Source organism: Cherax quadricarinatus, chromosome 45, assembly GCF_038502225.1.
Source record: "Cherax quadricarinatus isolate ZL_2023a chromosome 45, ASM3850222v1, whole genome shotgun sequence".
NCBI lineage: Eukaryota > Metazoa > Arthropoda > Malacostraca > Decapoda > Parastacidae > Cherax > Cherax quadricarinatus.
The window spans coordinates 10,623,162-10,650,287 of record NC_091336.1 but is presented as its reverse complement, the minus strand read 5'-3'; the positions used below and the strand labels follow the sequence as shown (position 1 = coordinate 10,650,287).

At 42.3% G+C, this 27,126-nt stretch overlaps 1 protein-coding gene across 4 annotated transcripts in view; it reads right to left on the bottom strand.

Annotated features, from left to right (window-relative positions):
* Window positions 1-566: 566 nt before the first annotated feature.
* Window positions 567-27,126, bottom strand: part of LOC128694850 (serine-rich adhesin for platelets) — a 161,531-nt gene continuing 134,971 nt past the window's right edge. For all 4 annotated transcript variants that reach the window (XM_053785187.2, XM_053785186.2, XM_053785190.2 and 1 more), the window contains exon 10: window positions 567-2,743. In XM_053785187.2, the coding sequence (XP_053641162.1) occupies window positions 2,727-2,743 (17 nt within the window). In that variant the 3' untranslated portion in view covers window positions 567-2,726. The remainder of the gene's footprint in view (window positions 2,744-27,126) is intronic.

Below are 27,126 nucleotides of genomic sequence, written 5' to 3'. Positions count from 1 at the left end.
AACTAGCACAACCATTGCTTACTGACACCCCATGATTATAATTATTATAATGCTTACTGACAACCCTGCATCAACACAACAGTCACATCAGCCTAACAATACCAGCCATCCACCTTGGCCTAGTAGTCTTGTATGGCTTTTTGAGAGGTGCTAGGAATGTAAACATATTTTCCTCAAGTTCATCGGATCAGGACAAATGGAGAAGAGTGATTTTTATGACCTGATGTGGTGTTGGAGTGTGAGAAAAGTAACATTTATGAAGGGATTCAGGGAAACCAGTTAGCCAGACTTTGAGTCTTGGAGGTGCAAAGTACAGTACCTGTACTCTGAGGGAGGGATGGGGGATGTTGGTTGGAGGAACATTTGAACTGTGATGTTTACACACTTCCAAGACAGGCTGTTTATTGAATGAGTGATGAATGCATTTTTTCTTTTTGGTCACTATCTCTGTGGAAGACAGCCTGAGTGTTTAAAGAAATGTGCTTGTCAGTAACATAACTTCTGTGTTATGTGAGTGTCTACTGTACATGTATCAACTTACTCTTAGGATAACTGAAAGTCATACACAAGAACAGATATTTTTATTTTATAAATAGGTTTTTGACATCAAAATAACACTGTAAAGATTCAAAATAATATACAATGCAGAAATAAGCATCACAGATGAAAAGTTGAAACATATCGGTAAAATTCAATACATTAATAACAAACTAACTAACACTCATAAAGGTAGTGGCAATTTTTGTGAAGATCAATGAAATAATGTTATTAGCGTTCACACTGTAAGGTAGTTATACAGACATTGTTTTTTAACCAGTCACAAAAACTACTCAACCAGTTTACTATTAAAAATATTTAATTAACACAAGTTTAACACAGTGACACCTGGGAAGAGTAAATTAATTACATGACCTGTAGTTTACTGCACTGCTGACAGAGTACAGACAATTTTACAATACACATTGAAGAATTATGTACACCACTACTTTGTCAAAACTGCCCAGGATTCCTTAGAAATATAAAGAGGAAAATTTATCTTTTGCATATTTGTGGAGAAGCTGTGTAATATGAAGTTGAAAACTGCCCAGCTATATTCCTCCTCCTGCCACATTAACTGGTTATCAAATAATGGCAGTGACAATATAAATTCAAATCTTATCAATACATTTTCATATAGACAGAATGTTTATGGAAAAGTACAATAAAACTGTTTTTCATCATATTCCATTATTGACAACAGAATCCTTGAACGGCAGTGCATGCATATCTAACATTCACAATGGAACAAAGCAATGTATATAAGTAGATTATATGTCCCATCCTCCAAGGGTAATCTTCAAGTTCAGACACACCATTAAGGTATATTTGTTGTATTTTTAATTACCCAGGAAGGCACTGGATGTGGGACAATGAAGGTCAAGTAAGTGGTGGTGTAGATGGGTAGTACAGCAAGTTTAATCTACATGTTTCAGTTCATGTAAACTGCACTTTTGAAGAACACTACCCATCAAGACTTTGCAAGAAATAAGCCTCACAAAATTCTGGAATACAACAGGGCATAATAGCTGAAGCTTGTTTGTTCATGGTATATAGCTACTGAAAAGTTGAAGGTGCCAGTGGGAGTTGAACATGTTCTAGCATGTTTTTTTAAACCTACCCTAAGCTTCTGAATCGTGGCAGCAAAAGTTTTTCAATTCATTTACCTTACATATACAATAGATCAAGCCACGCACATGTGCGTGCACGAGCATACACACACACACACACACATTAATACAGCAATTGCACTTGGGCTTCAGTAAATAGCGAAATACAATTGTCAGCAGATCTTTGCACTTCAAGCATGGCAGATTCTTGACAATAGACTTGAAGTATAAATGAATACATTATTAACTTCTGGAGGGTATTTTGTGACAATACGAGTATTTTTTAAGGATTCCAAAGCATTAATTAGATATTAAGGTTTATATCTTGAATATCCTCATTTTATTTTTCTAAAATAAGTATTTTGCTTAGAAAGTTCAGCAGTAAAGAAAATAATAGATACAAGTGGAAAAGGCTCTTTGGTCTTCCAATATCAAGCTGTTTTAGTATTTACTCCTTACTCAGTTTTATCTCACTAACAGTAATTTACATATTAATTAATCTACACATCTTGTGGCCTATTGAAAGGTACCTTAAGTATATTTTGAGATATGTAATCACAGAAAAATTTACAAGAATAAAGGGTATAGAAATAGAACATCAGAAAAATACAATAACATACACATCCCTCTATTAATGTATTAATTATCTGTGACTAGTTTAGTCATTTCCTTGTTTAATGATATTGAAGTATAGTATTTGTATTAGCAAAATGGATTCTTATTAAACCTCTCATTTTCCAACTGATATCTCTTTATACATTAGGCCATTGGCACAGTTGACTAGCTGCTATAGGAATTCCTATATTGTATAGTCTGTTTCATAAATCACTCCATTATGATTAGAAGATTCAAAATCTGAGTCATAATCTAAAAAAAATATATATAAACAAATGGACAATGCCGTTATGGTACATCACCTTAAAATAATGACATGCAATGTATGTACAGTTAATTGTAAACTCTACATAAAGGAGTGTGTGCGGAATGTCTTGGCTTCAGCTGTTTGAAGGATGATCAGCAATGATCCTTTCCCAGCTACCAACCACCCGTGTACCCAGCTGTTCCTGATACAGCACAGGCTCATGATGGACACAACACTGCAAAAAAAATATTTCTTATTAAATTTATGTTTTTTATAGTCAGACTTGCAATGTACACAAAACTGGTAGCAAAACTTGACTACATTCTTAGGTGACCCACAACTATTAATATTCTAGCATTAATAGTACTGTAAAGATGATGTACTCCTTGAATACTAATACTGTTTCACACAATTCAATTATGAGAAAAGTATGAAGGTTTTATATCACACATCTTCGTATCGATTTGTGAAACTGAATCTGACATGAACCTACTCATCATATTTATATCAACAGAGCAAAGGCTTAACCAGTCATAGAATATGGACAAATACAAGAGAAGTAAGACAGATTTTAGAATTTAAAAATGGCAATTTAGTTTTTAAAACATTATTCTATGTTAAAATATTTTTGGCTGCATTAGGCAATAAAGTTTGTGATTCTCTAAGTCATTCTATGTCCATATGAGGTTAATGAAGGGTAAGCTGGACTTGGTGACATCTCCATCTGAGATATAGTACTTCAATAGAAATAGAAGTAGAATTGGTGCATTTGAAACAGGAGTATTGCCAAGTGCAAGATTGCGTCAGTAAAAAAGTTGGTTTAGTGCTTGCCATGAATATAAAGTATATAATTTGTTAAAAAGCTACAAAAGTTGTGAATTTTATTCACATACAGTAGAGATCACTTAATTAAGACTTCTCTCCTCCCCTACACTGGGTCACCTTATGCCATCCACTTTGGCTAAGGTCAGTAACTCTCTCCACCAATGGCCAGGTCTCCATGCATTGGTAACCAGAATTTAAAAAAAAAGAAAAAGATGTTTTGCAGTATTAAGACATAACTATTTTCTCTAGAATAAATGCACTGCCTATTTTCTGTGGATGCTAAACTGTTTCAACAGCTGAGCCTTTCTCATGGGATGGTGGAAGTTGGTGATAGTGTTACATAGTGGTTAAGTGGTGGCAGTGATGTCAATGGTATGTTACATATGTAAGTAGGAAACCATTACCAGTATCATGGTATGGGATTGTAATTGCTAGCTTGAGTCATTGAACAGTCAGTAATGCTGACTTCAAACCCAGCATGACTGCTGGCATGGGAAGTCACAATGTAGACACAAAGCTGATAAGATATGCTGGCAGATGTCACAACCATTTACCTAATAAACCACCGAGTATTTCTCCAAATGTCTTCATAATGTTTCCTTGAACCCTATGCACAACAGTGATAGAAGCTACATTATGTAATATTAGCCATGGATGATGATGAAAGAGTGGTGATGGTAGTTATAGTGCTTGCAAGTGTGACATGACAGGCCAATAACATCTACACTGTAAAGTATCAAATATAATTATTTTTTAAAAAATACTAAGCACTTAAATTTTTTGTAGAGGTGTCAAAAACATAACCCTATTTTCCCATTAATTATTTATATTACATAATGCGAAATTACACAAAGCATCAATTTCAGAAACGTAGCTCACGCTTTATGTGAAAATTCACTGTACAGTGGACCCCCGGTTAACGATATTTTTTCACTCCAGAAGTATGTTCAGGTGCCAGTACTGACCGAATTTGTTCCCATAAGGAATATTGTGAAGTAGATTAGTCCATTTCAGACCCCCAAACATACACGTACAAACGCACTTACATAAATACACTTACATAATTGGTCGCATTCGGAGGTAATCGTTATGCAGGGGTCCACTGTACAGTGGAACCCCGGATTTCGTCTGCACTGGATCTTGTACGATTCAAATTTCGACCACTTTTTTTTTTTGGCGAAATTTTGCTCCGGATTTCGTACCTCGTCCTAGAAGTTGTCCATATCAGACGCATCCGTCCGCCCGGGGTATGTGTCTCGGTCTGGCTCTGTCACTGGTTGAGTGAGCATTCATCCGAAAAATTTGCAACTGCAAAATAAGCCACCATGGGCCCAAAGAAAGTTCCTAGTGCCAGCCCTCTGGTAAAGAAGGTGAGAAACATGATAGAATTCAAAAAAGAGATTGTAGAAAAATACGAAAGTGGCGTATGTGTGGCTGAGCTCACCAGGATGTATGGCAAGAGGGAAGAAGGTGCCCTCTTCAGTGATTAACCCTCTCAGGGTTTCTGACGTACTAGTACGGCTTGCGCACCAGGGTTTTTGATGTACTAGTACGCCTAAATTCTAGTGCCCTCAAATCTAGTGAGAGAAAGCTGGCAGGCCTACATATGAAAGAATGGGTCTATGTGATCAGTGTGCGCAGTATAAAAAAAATCCTGCAGCACACAGTGCGTAATGAGAAAAAAAAACTTTGACAGTGTTTTTGGTTTAAAACAGCGACTTTGCACTGTATTTTCGTATGGTATTTATGATGGTATTCTAGTCTTCCTGGTCTCATTTTATAGAATGGAAGTAAACAAATCATGCTATGCGTCCAATACATGTCAACTGGCGAGTCTAATATTCTTTCACAAGTGAACTGATATTATTTATACCATTTCTACACTAATGCAGTAGTCTGCATAACTGTAAATCTTCTATTTTTTGTGAGAATAAAAATTCAAAGTGGAAAGCAAAAGAATGTAAGAGGGGCATGACGACTTTACTAATGAACAGAGGAAATGTTATTTTAGTGCCAGGAATGTCTTTCTTGTTTATCCTGGATCCTATTTGGAAATTGGCATCTTTTGAAATTTGTGTGAAATTGGCAAAATTGCTGAATTCTGAGCACTTTATTGGATAGTTGAAATTGGTAAATGGGTGGTTTCTTGTACTCATTCGATAGAAAAAATGGATTTCTAGCAAAATAGTTATGATTTTTGTCGACTAGTATACAGGAATTGGCCGAAAATAGGGCTCAAAGTGGGCAAAATTGCCGTTGCATAAACATCGTCAAGACTGCTAACTTCGCGAGAGCATAATTCCGTAAGTTTTCCATCAAATTTCATACTTTTGGTGTCATTATGATCGGGAAAAGATTCTCTATCTTTTCCTAAGAATTTTTTTTTTTTTTTTTTTTTTTAAATTTGTTGACCCTGAGAACAAGTCTGGGAGAGGGCCTGTCGACCCTGAAATGGTTAAGGACATTTGTGCAAAGTGGAATGAGGTGCAGACTTTTGTGGAAAAATATCACTCTGACCAAGCTGATAATAGTAGTATCTGCAACATGTTCAGTGACAATATCTTGTCCTATTTTAGGCAAATCTTAAAGACGGCAGAAACAGAGCTCTCTGGACAGAATTTCAGTGCGACAGGGGTCCAGCGCCAGTAAAAGACAAAGAAGGGAAGTAACCCCAGATAGGGCTTTGATACCTGAAGTCTTTATGGAGGGAAATTCCCCTTCCAAACAATAACCTCTGCTCCTCCTCCCTCTCCCCTCCTCGCCATCTATACCCCAAAGGATGAAATCTGGGGTTCCACTGTATTTGTACTAGTGGAACAAATGCACTGGCGGTACAGTACACACAGTAAGAAAGAAATGTCTTCATACCATGAAATGGTTACTGCCGTCTCTGTTTTTTCTTGCAAAAAATATTTAAAGCAGAAATATTACTTGTATTCCCTCTCACCATAATGTCTTGCAGCAAACTGATGTGACAGCTGAAGAAAGCAAACAAGACAGGAAAGAATGCAGTGTTGCTAATTGTGAGCAATCTGTTAGTGTATGCTCATAAGTGTTCTCAGCTGAAGATAATAGGCACATGTCTCAGGAAAAGCCTTGTGAAGCAAGCATGCATGTGCTTACCTCACAACAGTGGGATGACATAGTCCAGTCTACTTTTCATATATGAGACTGAAAACTACAATTCATAATACTGTATCTAAAGTAATTTTTACTTTACCTTGGAGAAGCACAAAACCCATGGGGATCATCCAGCACCATGGGGAATGGGAGGAAATTAGGTTCACACAAAGGAAGGGGGTGCCTCTCACTAGCATCAAGGAATTGCCCTTGACTGTAAATTTAACTAAAGTATAGAGAGCATAGGCAGAAAAATTAAAGATATAAAAATATGGCAATGGGTTCATCTAGGTGTACTTGAGAAGAAACAATGCATACCATAAGTGTAATAAATGAAATATGAAAGGAAGGGAAGATAGATCAAATAACTTTCGAGAAGGACAAGTATAAAGCAACATAGTGGTAAGCAGATAGAAATACATAGAGCAGGGACATATGCTACTCTAATAAGTAACATGACTACACAATGGACACAAAGACTTGCAATGACATCAGAATCACAAATTTTTTTCCCCTTGATATCTTGGCCTATCATAGTAGTGCTCAACATTCATGCACTGAGGGGTAAGGGGCCAGGGGAATATTTGTTCAGCTTAACACGCAATTAAAGAAAATTATTTATATTCGAGGGGAATTGGGGGAATGCAGAAACCTGAATGCCACAAAAAAATGCTTTGTAATTCACCAACAGCTACACATTTTATTATTACATATAATTATTATAATAGCGTACTGTATATAAAAGAAATTAAACCAAAGATATGATGAATGTGTGTGTGTGTGTGTTTGTATATATACCTATTAATCCCAAAGCTGGTATGCTTGAACATGCAGAATTATCTAATCAACACTGTGCCCAAAACCTTCCAAAAATATAAACATTGAATGTATGCAAGAATAAAATCTTGAAAATTACACAAGGTAAAGTATATTATTTTACAAAATTTATACTGTCAGTTTTTCTTATGTCACACATTTAGTTTTACATTATTATAGTGTACATGCCCATTTGTAGATTTAGATTTTACGACCAAATTTTTAACCAAAAATTTAGGGCTTGACCTATTTATGGATACCACTTTTGAAAGGTTGAAATTCTGACAATCCGAGGTATAAACCACACTCGATAACCATATTCCACCTTAAATATACAAATAAATTTGATAATATCCACTAGTTCCTGCTGGCCTTTTACCTCACTTTGTTTACACAGCATCTGATAACTATAGTTGGCAGTTAAAACAGAGAAGCAGTGCAATAGACCTACTGGCCCATATTAGGCAAGTCTACTCAAATCCAGCCTCTCTCATTCATGTATTTGTCTAACCAGTTTTTAAAATTACCCAAAGTTTTAGTTTCAATGATCAAAGGGAGGAGGGAGGACGGCTTTAAAAATATTCTAGGCAAATGTATGAGTGAGAAAGGCTGGATTTGAGTAAAATTTGCCTAGCATGGGCCAGTAGGTCTACCGTAGTGCTTCTTCAGGTTTTTGTTTATCAATTGTCACATTCTTATTTCCTTTTTCTTCCCTCCTCCCCAGATTTTGCTAGCATATATTTTGAATTAGAATCATTTGATCCCTTTTAAAGTCCCTCAAACACTAGGGAAAGTCAGACTCACCCACAAGATATATGAAAAATTAATGATTTTTTGCAAAATATCAGGGGTCAACCTATACACAGAGTTGAGTTACATTCAGGTATATAAAGTATTTTAATATAGCGCTGTGTCTGTCTTCACACATTGACAAGTGACTTAGGACAAGAACTATATATGTTATTGCTTGCTGGTAGGGTTAAGTGACTGCCACAAAATCATGTGTCACAGATGTGGCTTTCACAAACCTTTCCAGGAAAAATAATTATCTGGTTACATTATTACTTATAATACTGGTGAAGTGTTAGAGTGACAATTTCAGGACTGCTAGACCATGGGCTCAAGGCTTCATCACTGCATTTAATTTTATATACAGGTATTTTTTACTCAGTTTTCAAAAATGTATTGGTATAAATAACAAAAAAAGGCACAATACCTTGACTGGAACGATACACTCTTCCCTCTCACATGCTAAACGTAATTTCTTCTCTCCCAAACTCTCTACTCCTGGGAACTCTTCTGTCCTCTGCCTTCCCTACATTTCCGGTCTTTCTGATCTCAACAATTCTCTCCGTCCCTTAGACACCAAGCTTACTTTCTGCCAGACTAACACTCTTCGCACTAATCTCGTTCATACCTCTCCTCCCTCTACAGATGTTCCTGGTGTCTACTCTATTTCTTGCTCCTCCTGTCCTCTTCAATACTTTGGAGAAACTGGCCAATCTCTTTCTGACAGACTTAGGGAGCACAAAAATAGTGTTAGGCTTGCTGACACTAACAATGCTCTTTTCTGTCATGTCAGAGATCACAGCCATCCTATTGACTGGTCTTCTGCTAAAACTGTCTTCCCTACTTCCAACTTTAACAGTCGCCGTCTTGTTGAAAACTCCCTAATACACAACTTTCCTTGTATGAATCTTAGTCCTGGCTTCGTCTCTGTATTATTATTATTATAATCAAAAAGAAGCGCTAAGCCACAAGGGCTATACAGCGCTGCAGGGTAGGGAAGGAAGCAAGGGAATTGGATGGCAGAAGGGAGGGGGTATGATCAGCAGGTTACAGAAAACAGCGGGGCAGGGGATAGTACGGGGGTAGAAGGTAGCAAGAGATTGAAGTAGAAAGGGCTGAAGGTATCAGAATTTGTGAAGTCAGTCAGTCGTTGTCAAAAAGTCAATGAGAGAGTCCGGATGAAAGGTGGGTCCATCAGCGAGAAGGGAAGGTAAAGAGAGAGCAGCGGAGCGAAGACGACGACAGAGGTAAATTCTGCGTGCTCGTTGATAAAGTGGGCAGTCCAACAGAATGTGGCTGACTGATAATGGAGCTTGGCAATTCTCACAGAGAGGAGCAAGACGCCTCTCCATGAGATATCCATGAGTAAGACGAGTATGGCCAATGCGAAGACGGGAGAGAGTAGTCTCCCAACCTCGACACTGGTGATAAGAAGACGGCCAGTGACCTATACTCGGTTTAATAGACTGAAGTTTGTTGCCGAGCATAGTAGACCAACGTTGTTGCCAACGGGTGTGAAGGTGGGAAGATATTGCAGCAAAATAGTCCGTAAATGGAATACCTCTATAAGAAACTGGTAGGTCATGTACTGCTGACCGCGCAGCAGTGTCTGCCTGTTCATTGCCCTGTACGTCAACATGACCAGGGACCCAACAAAAACAATATCTTTATGCTTGGTAAAGATGCGGCGTAGCCAAAGTTGGATACGGAGGACTAAGGGGTGAGGTGTATCAAATTTTTGTATAGCCTGTAAAGCACTAAGGGAGTCTGAGACAACCACAAATGATGACACAGGCATAGATGCAATACGGATAAGTGCTGTAAGGATGGCATATAATTCAGCAGTAAAAATACTAGCCGAAGATAGTAAATGCCCTTGTACGACGCTGTCCGGAAACACTGCTGCGAATCCTACGCCGTCAGAAGACTTAGAGCCATCTGTGTACACAGCAATGGCATGAGAATGAGAGTGAAAGTGGTCAAGAAAAAGAGAGCGGGAAGCGACCGTAGACAGTTGGGCTTTCGAGCAAGGGAGGGAGAAAGAACAGACTCGAACAGCTGGAACTTCCCAGGGGGGTAGGGAAAAGTGAGATGCTACATGTACATAGAAAGGTGGTAGTTGAAGAGAAGACAAGAGCGAATGAAGGCGAAGAGAGAAGGGACGGAGTAAACAGGGGCGTCAAACAAATAAAGAATGTCTACTAATATCAGTGACCATTCTATAAATGGAAGGATTGCGGAGATCATGAGAGCGTACATAGTAGCGCAGGCAATGGGCATCACGGCGATCGGATAAGGATGGAACGTTCGCTTCTGCATAGAGGCTCTCGACAGGGGAAGAGCGGAAAGCACCAAGGCATAAACGTAATCCTTGGTGATGAATGGGGTTAAGGCTAGAGAGAGTAGCAGGAGATGCCGCTGAATAGATCTGGTCACCATAATCAAGTTTCGATAAAATAAGGGTGGAATGTAGGCGAAGGAGGGTTCGACGATCAGCTCCCCACGAAAGATGAGCAAGGGTTTTAAGAAGGTTCAGCCGGCTGTGACAAGTTGCCTTCAGAGAGGTAATGTGAGGTTTCCAGGATAACCTACAATCAAAGAGGAGGCCCAGAAACTTGACTGTATCACGTTCAGGGATACGGGAGCCATAGAGGTACAAAGGATGATCGGAGATGACAGAGCGTCTAGTGAAAGTGATTTGGTGGGTTTTAGTGCTGGAAAATTTAAACCCACGTGTGGTGGCCCAATTGGAAACACGGTCGACTGCATGTTGGAGAGAAACTGTAAGGAGGTGACAGTCAGCGCCTGCACAGGCAATAGCAAAGTCATCAACATAGAGTGATGACCAAATATTTGATGGAAGACTAGAGGCCAAATCATTAATAGCAAGGAGAAAAAGTGTTGTGCTCAGAACACATCCCTGGGGGACACCTTCAGCTTGGATAAAGTCCGGGGAGAGCACATTATTAACCCGAACACGGAAATGCCTGTCAGTTAAAAAGTTCTTAAGGAAGGATGGTAGATTGCCTCGAAGGCCTAAGGAGTGGGCTTGGGCTAAAATATTATACCTCCAAGTTGTGTCATATGCCTTCTCAAGGTCAAAAAATATGGCAATAACTGAGTGGTTATTCGCAAAGGCATTACGAACATACGTATCCAAGCGTAGTAAGGGGTCTATGGTAGAACGTCCCTTACGAAAGCCATATTGACGAGTGGAGAGACTCGTGTGTGTCTCTAAATACCACACTAAACGTCTATTTACTAGGCGTTCCATTACTTTGCAAACTGCACTGGTAAGAGCAATGGGACGATAGTGGGAGGTTTCATGTCCCGTAGTGCCTGGTTTGCGGAAAGGGAGAACAATGGCGGATTTCCACAGCTGTGGAAGAACTCCTTGTGACCAAATAAGATTGTAAAGGCGTAATAGGACTGCAAGGGCTGACTGATGTAAATGTTGTAGCATACGAATATGAATGTCGTCGGGCCCAGCTGCCGATGATCGACAAGCTGAGAGTGTTGCCTCCAGTTCTTGAAGTGTAAAAGGCACATTATACTGTTCTTCTCTGAGAGAAGAAAAGTCCAAGGGTGCTAACTCTCTGGCAGACTTTGAGGAAAGAAATGAGGGGCATAGATGGAGTCCCTGAGAAATACGGACCAGATGATTGCCAATTTCATTGGCAACATCTAGTGGGTTTGCTATATCAACACCAGCAACCCGCAGAACAGGAGCCGGGTCAGGAGAATATTTACCACTCAGTTTTCGTACTTTTTTCCAGACTGCACTCATAGAGGAAGCAGAGGTGATGGTGGAGACATAATCTCGCCAGCAAGTGCGTTTAGCGTCACGGATGACACGGCGAGCGATCGCACGCTTCTGTTTAAAATCAAGGAGTCGCTCTGTGGTTCTATTGTACCGGTACCTGCCCCATGCAGCGCGTTTCAAACGTACTGCACGAGCACAAGCAGGAGACCACCAAGGCACGCATTTCTGAGAATGCCTGCCCGAAGTTTGGGGTATAGAATGAGAAGCTGCGGTGAAAACGGAGGACGAGAAGAGGTGTAAAAGCTCATCGATGGAGGACGAAGAAGGAACCTCTTTAAAAACAGTTAGGTGTGAGTAAAGGTTCCAATTTGCCCGATTAAATTGCCAGCGTGGGGTGCGAAGAGGTGGCGAATATGAAGGGGAAGTAAGAATGATTGGGAAATGATCACTGTCATGTAAGTCCGGGAGAACAGACCAAGTGAAGTCTAATGCGGCGGAGGAAGAGCAAACTGAGAGATCGATGCAAGAGAGAGTATGAGTCCGAGGATCAAAATGGGTGCGAGTACCTGTATTTAAAACATGGAGGGGGTGGGTGGCAAGAAAAGCCTCTAACTGAATTCCACGGGGATCACAGTGAGACCCCCCCCAGAGGAAATGGTGGGCATTAAAATCACCAAGTAACAGAATCGGTGGCGGTAATGACGAAACAAGGAAGGCAAAATCCGGAATAGATAATGCCCGAGAAGGAGAGAGATATAAAGAACAGAGCGTATACCACCTATGTAAGTGGATACGGGCTGCTGTGTAATGCAGCGAAGTATGAACAAATAGCTGATGGTACGGAATATCAGTGCGGAGAAGAAGGGCACTTTCATTAAAGGTCCCATCAGGAAAAGGATCTGAAGAATACAATAAATTATAGCCTGAGATGTGAGAAATAACAGCAGAGTGTAATTTTGGTTCCTGTAAGCAAACACCAACAGGGGCAAACTGGGAGAGTAACATCTGAAGCTCACCCCGATTACCCCTGAGGCCGCGTATATTCCACTGTAAATAGGCCATGATTGGCAATGATAAAGATACTTGAAATCCGCAGGTAAGGGTTCCTACGGACTAGAAGGGTTAGAAAAGTCCACATGCGGAGGCAGTGGAAAATGTTCAAGCAGCGAAGGAACGGTGCGCTGTGAAGAAAGGAGTTGCGCAGATGGAGTAGAGGAGAGAGAAAGAGCGGAAGGTGGATCAGTGTCCATTGATGGTTTGGTCTCTGCAATATATTCAGAGATTGCTTCAAGTGTTTCGGAATTCAGAGATGTCGTATGGGAGACAATATTGTGAATGGTAGGGGAAGGATGAGTAAAGATTGGAACTGTATTGGACTGTACCAAGGTAGGGGGGGGCGAAAGGGTGGAGGGAACTGGAGAAGCGTGGCAGGGGACAGAAGAGACAGGAACCTGGGAGGTGGCAGAAGAGGAAGAAACTTGGGAGGGAACAGGGGAGGAAGGTACATTACGAGGAGGAGGGTGAACCTCTGCACTTGTAACTGAGCCAGTGAGAGGGGAAGAACTAGGGACAGAGACAGGGAGGGTAAAATGAGGAGGTGGAAGATGGGTAGGAGGTGTTACCGGACCTTTTTTTGACTTTTGAGAAGTAGAGGGACGATTGGGAGGAGGTGTCGTACGAGGTCTCGTCGATACTGAGGCTTGTAAGAGAGAACTCGAAGAAGCGAGATTAGACTGAGGCGTTGAAGTAGGGACGTCTGAGCCGAGGACAGCAAAAGGATTAGATACAGGAGTGATTATGGGAGAGGTAACCACAGAGGTGGGTGTAGAAGATGGGATACTAGAAGTGGGGGGACGTTTTGAAACACGGGAATAAGAAACACGTGGGAGTCTCCCTTGGAGGCGGAGATGAGAAACTGCCATGGCATAAGGGAGACCTTCTGTCTCTTTGAGGTAACGGATTTCCCGCTCGTTTAAATAGACCCGACAACGGCGAGAGTACGAAGGGTGAGCCTCATGACAGTTAAGGCAAGAGGGAGATCGATTGCAAGACGTATTAGAATGGTCATCGGCACCACAGACTGGGCATTCGGCGATAGATCTGCAATATTTCGCTGGATGGCCAAATCGCCAGCAATTTCTACACTGTTGTGGTGTAGGGATCACCTTTCGAACTTGTAACCGATGTCCTGCTATATAAACTGAGGATGGGAGTTCTCGGCTGTCAAAAGTTAAACGAGCCACATTGCTAGGGTATCGTCTCCGCCCACGGGCAGGAAGAACGTAAGTGTCTACCTTGAGGATTGGGAGATCTTGGAGTTCCAGCTGTTCTAGAATGTCGGTGCCACATGTCTGGAAATTTTGTTGAACTATGGTATGGGGCAGAATGACGGTACCACTACAAGAATTGAGGGAATGATGTTTTTCAAGAGTGACAGGAACAGTATCTATATGGGAAAGACGAGAGAGCTCATGAGCCTGGGTAGCGTTCTGTACGGTAATGATGCGCGTACCGCTCTTAAGAGCATGAAAAGAAATATCTTTACCAACATGGCGTAGGAGTGCCTTGCCAATACTATGGTCAGAAAGATAGGCAGTAGAGGAAGTTGGTCGTAAAGTGAAGAATTTAGTCCACTGTTCAGTCTGAAACTGAGCGTGGAAAGGTAGTGAAGGACGTGTCGATCGTTTCTGAGAAGAACGAGAAGGTGGAGAAGTATCATCAGCAGGTAATTGTCGTTGACGTTTAGGCGTGGGACCAGAGTTGGTCCGACGTGGAACGGGTCGGCGATTTGAAAATTGCCGCACCGTAGAGGGAGAGGCCGGAAGCATAGTCAGAGGAGAGCGAAGGTCCGATAAATCGAAGGAGTCAGTCGAGGCCTCAGTACCTGAAGCGGGTGAGGAAACAGCACCGGCAATAGGTACAGAGGCATGAGGAATGTCTGAAGAGTGGTCCAAAGACGAGGCGGGGTCAGAACGGGGTGCGGTATCAAGAAGGGGCCCGGGGGTACCAGGTTCATGAACTAGGGCTGCCATGGTTAGGTTACTTCTTTCTTTTTGTTTTTAAGAAAAAAAAAAGAAAGAAAAGAAAATAAAAATAAAAAAAAGAAAAAAAAGGGGGGACCAGGGAGGGATAGGTCCTAGGAGGAATGAAAGGGCCAGAAATCTCCCTCCGCGCCCAAGAGGACCTCAGCACCGCAAGTAGCGCAGATGCAGCATGGAACCCGTGCCATACCCTACCCATCATGCTAGTAAACTAACAATCCGGGATAGCAACCTCACATCTGCCGAGCTACCTCGGTGGACAAAAGAGAGGGCGGCCGGATATCCGCCACAAAGCATACCTCCTTCGGCCACCACCCCCGGAATCCGAAAGGTGGCTTCCAGAGATACACTCGTCGCCCGAAAGACACCCAAAGCTACTCCGGGATACCGGAGAGGGATCGGGACATCCCCAGGCGATCCAGATTCCACGGCAAACTACGCCACCGCTAAGAACCTCAACGGAATGGGATGGACCCCGGTATCCTTTCTCCTACCTAGGAACTAGCGCGCCTGTGGGAGAAATCCCAAAGGACAAAAAGAGGAAGGGCAAAAGGGAGGAGTGGGGAGGAGGAGGAGGAAAGGAAAAAGGGGAGGATGGGATAGGGGAGGGGAGATTGGGGGGTAATTAGGTTCAGTCTGAGGAAGAAGACTGATAGGTCTAATTCCTCAGACCAAGAGCCTCTTCACCACGCCAAGGAGCCCCCCTTGAAGAGGTTCGTCTCTGTAGATGCCTTCCTCTCCCATACTTTGTAAAATGCTCCAAACTTCAGAACACCCATGACTTAACCTGATTCCTCCTTTTTCTTCTTCTCCCTCTTCCCCTTTCCTCTTTCCTTTTTTCTTTTCTGGGTTGTCTTTCTTCTGTCTTGTGTTTCTGTTCCTTGTTTAGTTCAGTATTTTCCCCTCACCCCACCTCTGTGTTCTTGCTCTCCCTCTGTGGCCACCTAGCTCCCTTGCAGTGCTCCCCTTTCTTTGTATTTGACTGGCTCTTCCTCCTTACTTCCCCATTACCTCTTCTCTCCTCCCCCCCCGCCGCTGCCACCGCCGCCACCACCACTACCACCACTACTACTACTACTATTACTACCTCTTCCTGCCTATATATACCTGTCCTGCTCTACTTCTAGTTAGTGTGACTTTGTAAATGGTCCAAGTAGGACCGAAACGTTGTCATAAGCTCCTCTCTTCTATGTGCGGTTATCTGTGTATGTATTGGTATGTTGTGCATGTTCTTTTTATGCTTGTGAGGAATATATTTTTAGTAAAGACTGATTAAGAACTATAACAAATAATTAGCTCTGTTGGGTTGTGGTAGCAGCCACTGCGTGTACCGGACATGTCATTCAGTGAGATGTAGGACAGCAGGAACTTTAGTCGCTCATGCCACGCCCTAAACCCATCACACAATTATCTTCAACACTACCTTTCCAGTATATACCCAGGTAACTGATACCTTCATCATAACAATGAGTGATGCAAAAATGTAAAGTCTCAAGTTTATAGACACAATGCAAGAGAAGGCAGGTGTGAATACATGAAAATGAGAACAAAGAAGACAGTCTGGCTCCTGCCCACATTCACACAGCTGTAATACTGTATATATTGTACTGTAGCTCTGCTCTGTTCAGTTAACATGTATACTGTACATGAATTAAACAATGTGGAAATTAGGAGAAGGTGTGGAGTTAATAAAAATATTAGAGGGCTGAAGAGGGGTTGTTGAGGTGGTTTGGTCATTTAGAGAGAATGGATCAAAGTAGAATGACATGGAGAGCATTTAAATCTGTAGGAGAAGGAAGGCGGGGTAGGGGTCGTCCTCAAAAAGGTTGGAAGGAAGGGGTAAGGGAGGTTTTGTGGGCGAGGGGCTTGGGCTTCCAGCAGGCGTGCATGAGTGTGTTCGATAGGAGTGAATGGGGACGAATGGTATTTGGGACCTGACGATCTGTTGGAGTGTGAGCAGGGTAATATTTAGTGAAGGGATTCAGGGAAACCGGTTATTTTTATATAGCCGGACTCGAGTCTTGGAAATGGGAAGTACAATGCCTGCACTCTAAAGGAGGAGTTCGGGATATTAGCAGTTTGGAGGGATATGTTGTGTATCTTTATACGTATATGCTTCTAAACTGCTGTGTTCTGAGCACCTCTGCAAAAACAATGATCATGTGTGAGTGAGGTGAAAGTGTTGAATGATGATGAAAGTATTTTCTTTTTGGGGATTTTTTCTTTCTTTTTGGGTCACTCTGCCTTGGTGGGAGACGGCCGACTTGTTGAAAAAAAAAAAAAAAACTTTAGCTCATTCTAGCTCAATACATAGACAACACCAAATTCATTATATAAGACCTTAGTGCAATTATAAGAGTGAGTCTGGCGCTATTTGTAATTTGTATTTTTATATTATTAGTTTATACCTAGTTGTACTTTAGCTCATTCTAGCACAACACATAGACAATTTCAACTTCATTATGTTTATTAGTGACTATACTCTATATGACCAAAGTGCTTTAGCTATACACTTACCCAACCTTCCCACTACTACAGATATCAGTATTAGAACTCACCGCACAATACAGGATATATTATTATTATTATTATTATAATCAAAAAGAAGCGCTAAGCCACAAGGGCTATACAGCGCTGCAGGGTAGGGAAGGAAGCAAGGGAATTGGATGGCAGAAGGGAGGGGGGATGATCAGCAGGTTACAGAAAACAGCGGGGCAGGGGATAGTACGGGGGTAGAGGGTAGCAAGAGATTCAAGTAGAAAGGGCTGAAAGTATCAGAATTTGTGAAGTCAGTCAGTCGTTGTCAAAAAGTCAATGAGAGAGTCCGGATGAAAGGTGGGTCCATCAGCGAGAAGAGAAGGTAAAGAGAGAGCAGCGGGGCGAAGACGACGACAGAGGTAAATTCTGCGTGCTCGTTGATAAAGTGGGCAGTCCAACAGAATGTGGCTGACTGATAATGGAGCTTGGCAATTCTCACAGAGAGGAGCAAGACGCCTCTCCATGAGATATCCATGAGTAAGACGAGTATGGCCAATGCGAAGACGGGAGAGAGTAGTCTCCCAACCTCGACACTGGTGATAAGAAGACGGCCAGTAACCTATACTCGGTTTAATAGACTGAAGTTTGTTGCCGAGCATAGTAGACCAACGTTGTTGCCAACGGGTGTGAAGGTGGGAAGATATTACAGCAAAATAGTCCGTACATGGAATACCTCTATAAGAAACTGGTAGGTCATGTACTGCTGACCGCGCAGCAGTGTCTGCCTGTTCATTGCCCTGTACGTCAACATGACCAGGGACCCAACAAAAAACAATATCTTTATGCTTGGTAAAGATGCGGCGTAGCCAAAGTTGGATACGGAGGACTAAGGGGTGAGGTGTATCAAATTTTTGTATAGCCTGTAAAGCACTAAGGGAGTCTGAGACAACCACAAATGATGACACAGGCATAGATGCAATACGGATAAGTGCTGTAAGGATGGCATATAATTCAGCAGTAAAAATACTAGCCGAAGATAGTAAATGCCCTTGTACGACGCTGTCCGGAAACACTGCTGCGAATCCTACGCCGTCAGAAGACTTAGAGCCATCTGTGTACACAGCAATGGCATGAGAATGAGAGTGAAAGTGGTCAAGAAAAAGAGAGCGGGAAGCGACCGTAGACAGTTGGGCTTTCGAGCAAGGGAGGGAGAAAGAACAGACTCGAACAGCTGGAACTTCCCAGGGGGGTAGGGAAAAGTGAGATGCTACATGTACATAGAAAGGTGGTAGTTGAAGAGAAGACAAGAGCGAATGAAGGCGAAGAGAGAAGGGACGGAGTAAGCAGGGGCGGCGAACAAATAAAGAATGTCTACTAATATCAGTGACCATTCTATAAATGGAAGGATTGCGGAGATCATGAGAGCGTACATAGTAGCGCAGGCAATGGGCATCACGGCGATCGGATAAGGATGGAACGTTCGCTTCTGCATAGAGGCTTTCGACAGGGGAAGAGCGAAAAGCACCAAGGCATAAACGTAATCCTTGGTGATGAATGGGGTTAAGGCTAGAGAGAGTAGCAGGAGATGCCGCTGAATAGATCTGGTCACCATAATCAAGTTTCGATAAAATAAGGGTGGAATGTAGGTGAAGGAGGGTTCGACGATCAGCTCCCCACGAAAGATGAGCAAGGGTTTTAAGAAGGTTCAGCCGGCTGTGACAAGTTGCCTTCAGAGAGGTAATGTGAGGTTTCCAGGATAACCTACGATCAAAGAGGAGGCCCAGAAACTTGACTGTATCACGTTCAGGGATACGGGAGCCATAGAGGTACAAAGGATGATCGGAGATGACAGAGCGTCTAGTGAAAGTGATTTGGTGGGTTTTAGTGCTGGAAAATTTAAACCCATGCGTGGTGGCCCAATTGGAAACACGGTCGACTGCATGCTGGAGAGAAACTGTAAGGAGGTGACAGTCAGCGCCTGCACAGGCAATAGCGAAGTCATCAACATAGAGTGATGACCAAATATTTGATGGAAGACTAGAGGCCAAATCATTAATAGCAAGGAGAAAAAGTGTTGTGCTCAAAACACATCCCTGGGGGACACCTTCAGCTTGGATAAAGTCCGGGGAGAGCACATTATTAACCCGAACACGGAAATGCCTGTCAGTTAAAAAGTTCTTAAGGAAGGATGGTAGATTGCCTCGAAGGCCTAAGGAGTGGGCTTGGGCTAAAATATTATACCTCCAAGTTGTGTCATATGCCTTCTCAAGGTCAAAAAATATGGCAATAACTGAGTGGTTATTCGCAAAGGCATTACGAACATACGTATCCAAGCGCAGTAAGGGGTCTATGGTAGAACGTCCCTTACGAAAGCCATATTGACGAGTGGAGAGACTGTTGTGTGTCTCTAAATACCACACTAAACGTCTATTTACTAGACGTTCCATTACTTTGCAAACTGCACTGGTAAGAGCGATGGGACGATAGTGGGAGGTTTCATGTCCCGTAGTGCCTGGTTTGCGGAAAGGGAGAACAATGGCGGATTTCCACAGCTGTGGAAGAACTCCTTGTGACCAAATAAGATTGTAAAGGCGTAATAGGACTGCAAGGGCTGACTGATGTAAATGTTGTAGCATACGAATATGAATGTCGTCGGGCCCAGCTGCCGATGATCGACAAGCTGAGAGTGTTGCCTCCAGTTCTTGAAGTGTAAAAGGCACATTATACTGTTCTTCTCTGAGAGAAGAAAAGTCCAAGGGTGCTAACTCTCTGGCAGACTTTGAGGAAAGAAATGAGGGGCATAGATGGAGTCCCTGAGAAATACGGACCAGATGATTGCCAATTTCATTGGCAACATCTAGTGGGTTTGCTATATCAACACCGGCAACCCGCAGAACAGGAGCCGGGTCAGGAGAATATTTACCACTCAGTTTTCGTACTTTTTTCCAGACTGCACTCATAGAGGAAGCAGAGGTGATGGTGGAGACATAATCTCGCCAGCAAGTGCGTTTAGCGTCACGGATGACACGGCGAGCGATCGCACGCTTCTGTTTAAAATCAAGGAGTCGCTCTGTGGTTCTATTGTACCGGTACCTGCCCCATGCAGCGCGTTTCAAACGTACTGCACGAGCACAAGCAGGAGACCACCAAGGCACGCATTTCTGAGAATGCCTGCCCGAAGTTTGGGGTATAGAATGAGAAGCTGCGGTGAAAACGGAGGACGAGAAGAGGTGTAAAAGCTCATCGATGGAGGACGAAGAAGGAACCTCTTTAAAAACAGTCAGGTGTGAGTAAAGGTTCCAATTTGCCCGATTAAATTGCCAGCGTGGGGTGCGAAGAGGTGGCGAATATGAAGGGGAAGTAAGAATGATTGGGAAATGATCACTGTCATGTAAGTCCGGGAGAACAGACCAAGTGAAGTCTAATGCGGCGGAGGAAGAGCAAACTGAGAGATCGATGCAAGAGAGAGTACGAGTCCGAGGATCAAAATGGGTGCGAGTACCTGTATTTAAAACATGGAGGGGGTGGGTGGCAAGAAAAGCCTCTAACTGAATTCCACGGGAATCACAGTGAGACCCCCCCCAGAGGAAATGGTGGGCATTAAAATCACCAAGTAACAGAATCGGTGGCGGTAATGACGAAACAAGGAAGGCAAAATCCGGAATAGATAATGCCCGAGAAGGAGAGAGATATAAAGAACAGAGCGTATACCACCTATGTAAGTGGATACGGGCTGCTGTGTAATGCAGCGAAGTATGAACAAATAGCTGATGGTACGGAATATCAGTGCGGAGAAGAAGGGCACTTTCATTAAAGGTCCCATCAGGAAAAGGATCTGAAGAATACAATAAATTATAGCCTGAGATGTGAGAAATAACAGCAGAGTGTAATTTTGGTTCCTGTAAGCAAACACCAACAGGGGCAAACTGGGAGAGTAACATCTGAAGCTCACCCCGATTACCCCTGAGGCTGCGTATATTCCACTGTAAAAAGGCCATGATTGGCAATGATAAAGATACTTGAAATCCGCAGGTAAGGGTTCCTACGGACTAGAAGGGTTAGAAAAGTCCACATGCGGAGGCAGTGGAAAATGTTCAAGCAGCGAAGGAACGGTGCGCTGTGAAGAAAGGAGTTGCGCAGATGGAGCAGAGGAGAGAGAAAGAGCGGAAGGTGGATCAGTGTCCATTGATGGTTTGGTCTCTGCAATATATTCAGAGATTGCTTCAAGTGTTTTGGAATTCAGAGATGTCGTATGGGAGACAATATTGGGAATGGTAGGGGGAGGATGAGTAAAGATTGGAACTGTATTGGACTGTACCAAGGTAGGGGGGGGCGAAAGGGTGGAGGGAACTGGAGAAGCGTGGCAGGGGACAGAAGAGACAGGAACCTGGGAGGTGGCAGAAGAGGAAGAAACTTGGGAGGGAACAGGGGAGGAAGGTACATTACGAGGAGGAGGGTGAACCTCTGCATTTGTAACTGAGCCAGTGAGAGGGGAAGAACTAGGGACAGAGACAGGGAGGGTAAAATGAGGAGGTGGAAGATGGGTAGGAGGTGTTACCGGACCTTTTTTTGACTTTTGAGAAGTAGAGGGACGATTGGGAAGAGGTGTCGTACGAGGTCTCGTCGATACTGAGGCTTGTAAGAGAGAACTCGAAGAAGCGAGATTAGACTGAGGCGTTGAAGTAGGGACGTCTGAGCCGAGGACAGCAAAAGGATTAGATACAGGAGTGATTATGGGAGAGGTAACCACAGAGGTGGGTGTAGAAGATGGGATACCAGAAGTGGGGGGACGTTTTGAAACACGGGAATAAGAAACACGTGGGAGTCTCCCTTGGAGGCGGAGATGAGAAACTGCCATGGCATAAGGGAGACCTTCTGTCTCTTTGAGGTAACGGATTTCCCGCTCGTTTAAATAGACCTGACAACGGCGAGAGTACGAAGGGTGAGCCTCATGACAGTTAAGGCAAGAGGGAGATCGATTGCAAGACGTATTAGAATGGTCATCGGCACCACAGACTGGGCATTCGGCGATAGATCTGCAATATTTCGCTGGATGGCCAAATCGCCAGCAATTTCTACACTGTTGTGGTGTAGGGATCACCTTTCGAACTTGTAACCGATGTCCTGCTATATAAACTGAGGATGGGAGTTCTCGGCTGTCAAAAGTTAAACGAGCCACATTGCTAGGGTATCGTCTCCGCCCACGGGCAGGAAGAACGTAAGTGTCTACCTTGAGGATTGGGAGATCTTGGAGTTCCAGCTGTTCTAGAATGTCGGTGCCACATGTCTGGAAATTTTGTTGAACTATGGTATGGGGCAGAATGACGGTACCACTACAAGAATTGAGGGAATGATGTTTTTCAAGAGTGACAGGAACAGTATCTATATGGGAAAGACGAGAGAGCTCACGAGCCTGGGTAGCATTCTGTACGGTAATGATGCGCGTACCGCTCTTAAGAGCATGAAAAGAAATATCTTTACCAACATGGCGTAGGAGTGCCTTGCCAATACTATGGTCAGAAAGATAGGCAGTAGAGGAAGTTGGTCGTAAAGTGAAGAATTTAGTCCACTGTTCAGTCTGAAACTGAGCGTGGAAAGGTAGTGAAGGACGTGTCGATCGTTTCTGAGAAGAACGAGAAGGTGAAGGTGGAGAAGCATCATCAGCAGGTAATTGTAGTTGACGTTTAGGCGTGGGACCAGAGTTGGTCCGACGTGGAACGGGTCGGCGATTTGAAAATTGCCGCACCGTAGAGGGAGAGGCCGGAAGCATAGTCAGAGGAGAGCGAAGGTCTGATAAATCGAAGGAGTCAGTCGAGGCCTCAGTACCTGAAGCGGGTGAGGAAACAGCACCGGCAATAGGTACAGAGGCATGAGGAATGTCTGAAGAGTGGTCCAAAGACGAGGCGGGGTCAGAACGGGGTGCGGTATCAAGAAGGGGCCCGGGGGTACCAGGTTCATGGACTAGGGCTGCCATGGTTAGGTTACTTCTTTCTTTTTGTTTTTAAGAAAAAAAAAGAAAGAAGAAAAGAAAATAAAAATAAAAAAAAGAAAAAAAAAGGGGGGACCGGGGAGGGATAGGTCCTAGGAGGAATGAAAGGGCCAGAAATCTCCCTCCGCGCCCAAGAGGACCTCAGCACCGCAAGTAGCGCAGAAGCAGCATGGAACCCGTGCCATACCCTACCCATCATGCTAGTAAACTAACAATCCGGGATAGCAACCTCACATCTGCCGAGCTACCTCGGTGGACAAAAGAGAGGGCAGCCGGATATCCGCCACAAAGCATACCTCCTTCGGCCACCACCCCCGGAATCCGAAAGGTGGCTTCCAGAGATACACTCGTCGCCCGAAAGACACCCAAAGCTACTCCGGGATACCGGAGAGGGATCGGGACATCCCCAGGCGATCCAGATTCCACGGCAAACTACGCCACCGCTAAGAACCTCAATGGAATGGGATGGACCCCGGTATCCTTTCTCCTACCCAGGAACTAGCGCGCCTGTGGGAGAAATCCCAAAGGACAAAAAGAGGAAGGGCAAAAGGGAGGAGTGGGGAGGAGGAGGAGGAAAGGAAAAAGGGGAGGATGGGGAGGATGGGATAGGGGAGGGGAGATTGGGGGGTAATTAGGTTCGGTCTGAGGAAGAAGACCGATAGGTCTAATTCCTCAGACCAAGAGCCTCTTCACCACGCCAAGGAGCCCCCCTTGAAGAGGATACAGGATATAAATAACCACTATTTAAACCTAAAAGATGAATGATCACGTTGACCCTGATCTAAACCTCCATAATCTAACACACAATCAAAACTTATTGGAAAGTAACTGCCTTTATTACACAGCATCACAAGCCAGCGCTATCCTAAACACTGCTCAAAGTCTATCAGTTCTTAACTACAACATCAGGTTCTTAAGCAAACACTATGATGACCTCCTGGCACTCCTTGAGCCACTAAAGACACCCTTCTAGTTAGGTAACAAATGTAGGTCAACTGTACACAATCACGAACGAGAATGATCTATCACGATTTCTCAGGGATACTGATCTTACAGAGAATAACTAAATGTCTAACCTAAAAGCCTACGTAATGTAGTGTATGTTTTGCTCCATTATTGTTCAAATCTCGTAGTACAATCTCTTAGTAATTAAATAATCACCTACCTCATTTTGTGATTTTACTAGTAAGCATAAGTCACCTTATCTAATTTTCTTATTTTCTATTGTTTGCTTAAATATTAGCTGAATCGATACTTTCTCTGTCCATATTACTACCTATTTTTTTAAATACTATCAATTGATATTACTTACTAAAATTAATAATTACCATTTTTACTATCAATACAATTTACTCTTAACATTTTTGACATCATTTAATAACCATTACTTGTCTAATTACCTTAACCAGTTTTAATACCACATTTACTATCTTAGAGTACTCTTAATTACCTTGTACTGCCAAATAACCTCAAGTATAACTACCAGTGCAATTTTGAAAGAAATAAACATTACTTTTTCACTTATTTTGTAATCATTATTACTTACTAAAATTTTATTAAACACCATATTTACTACCAGCCAATTTTACTTTTGTACATTAATCATTATTTCATACTTCCCATAACATTTTGTTGCCAAATTTCCAAGTTTGTATATTCAACTCCAACCTTTATATTATCCTTTGTACCTGAGTACCTGTGCACTTGTGTGCCTCTGTACCTGTGTACCATCTTACTATTTATTTATTTATTTATTTATTTATTTAGTAATTTTAGCATACATACAGAGGTACAAAAAAAATACAGGTAAGAGCAGCATGCCAAAGCCACTTATATGCATAGCATTACATATTATAACCAAGACATTGCCATTGTTATTTTTAACTTATTATTCTTTTGGAACTTAAATTTGTGAATTTTATTTTGTCAATTTAAATCTAGTTATACTCTTGATCTTGTCAACAACCTATACCAGACCCTAGTGCAATTGCAAGTACCATTTCAATTTGTATTTTTATATTATAAGTTTATAAGTCCTATTCTAAGATTGTTTTCATATCTTAGTGACTATATTGTGTGTGCAATTAGTGTATATTTCAATTATATTATTGTTCAAGGCCCTTAACTATCTTTTGCTAACTAGTACCAACTGCCTCATATATTTTTTTTCTACTTTTTTATTATTTTACTACCTTAACTTGCATATTTTATCTTGTCAATTTAAATCTACTTATACTCTAATTCTTGTAAACAACTTATATAACACCTTAGTGCAATTACAACTGAGAGTCTTGTGCTTTTTTTATATCATTAGATTAAACTCAGTTGTACTATAGCTCATTCTAGCTCAATACATAGTCAGTACCAAATTCATTATATTAGACCATAGTGTAATTACTAGTGAGAGCCTGGTGCTATTTTTAATTTATATTTTTATATTATTAGATTAAACCTAGTTGTACTATAATTCATTCTAGCTCAATACATAGACTATACCAAAGTCATTACATTAGACCTTAGTGCAATTACAAGTGAGAGTCTTGTGCTATTTTTAAATTGTATTTTTATATTATTAGTTTATACCTAGTTGTACTTTAGCTCATTCCAGCACAACACATAGACAACACCAACTCCATTATGTGTATTAGTGACTATACACTACATGACCAAAATGCTATAGCTATACACTTGTCCAAACTTCCCACCACTACAGATATCAGTACTAAAACTCAACCCACAACTCAGGATATAAATAACCATAATTTAACCCTTTGTCGAGCGAGGCCGAAAAAATTCGGTATTGATTACGTGTTTTTGGCGCGTGTCATACTTCGCGCCCCGCGCGGCCAGCTTCCCGTTCTTTAGTTCCAACCAATCACAAGCCTTCCCTGAGTCTCTTCAGCTAAGTACAGTTCGCTTCTGCCGCCTTCCCATTGGTTGAGAGATCAAAATATAAACACTAGCGGCTTGGCTTCGAACACACGCGCATTTTTCCCTCCACCCTTGCTAATCTACTCTTGGATTATATATTCTACAATGTCGGTAAGTACTGATTGTTGTGTTTAGTGCTTACATGAATAGTTTAGGCATATTTTGATATATACCTAAAGTCCGTGTGAAGCATAATATGAGTGTAGCATGCAGTTGAAAAAAGTGCAAGCATTTTAGTCCGAATTATTTCGGTATTGCGCGAGTTTCCGGGAATGTCCAATTTTAGTCAAATAAATATTTATAAAAAATTTTCAATTGCATATATGAACTCTGTAGTGGTCTGGATTTATACAGGAGGTTTCTATTGTCCTTCCAGTTCCATGAGAGGCTGTTTTATGGGGAGCAGTCGACCAGCAGGTCGAGGTATATCTGCGTTTCTGAAGACAGTGACTCAGAACCAGAGGTAGACGAACCAGAATTGCTGGATAGTGGTGATGAATACTTGCCACCGGATGCACAGGATGCAGAGATGTCAACTGATGATGAGGAAGAAAGGGAAGAAAGGCCAGCCAAAAAGCAGAAAGTAATGAGGAAAAAGAAAACTTTTAGGATTGAGGAATACCCGGATGAGGAAGAGATCCATGAGAATATTGCTCTTCAAGTTTCATCTGAGTGGACCGTAGATGACATTGAAAATGATCCTTTGCCGGCATATGAACATGAAAAGCCTCTTGCAATTAGGTCTCCATATGAGTATTTTCGTATGTTCGTTACTCCAGCCATGATAGATAACATAGCATATCAAACAAATTTGTATACAAGGCAACAAGACGTAAATAGTACTTTTTCAACAGATTCTGAAGAGA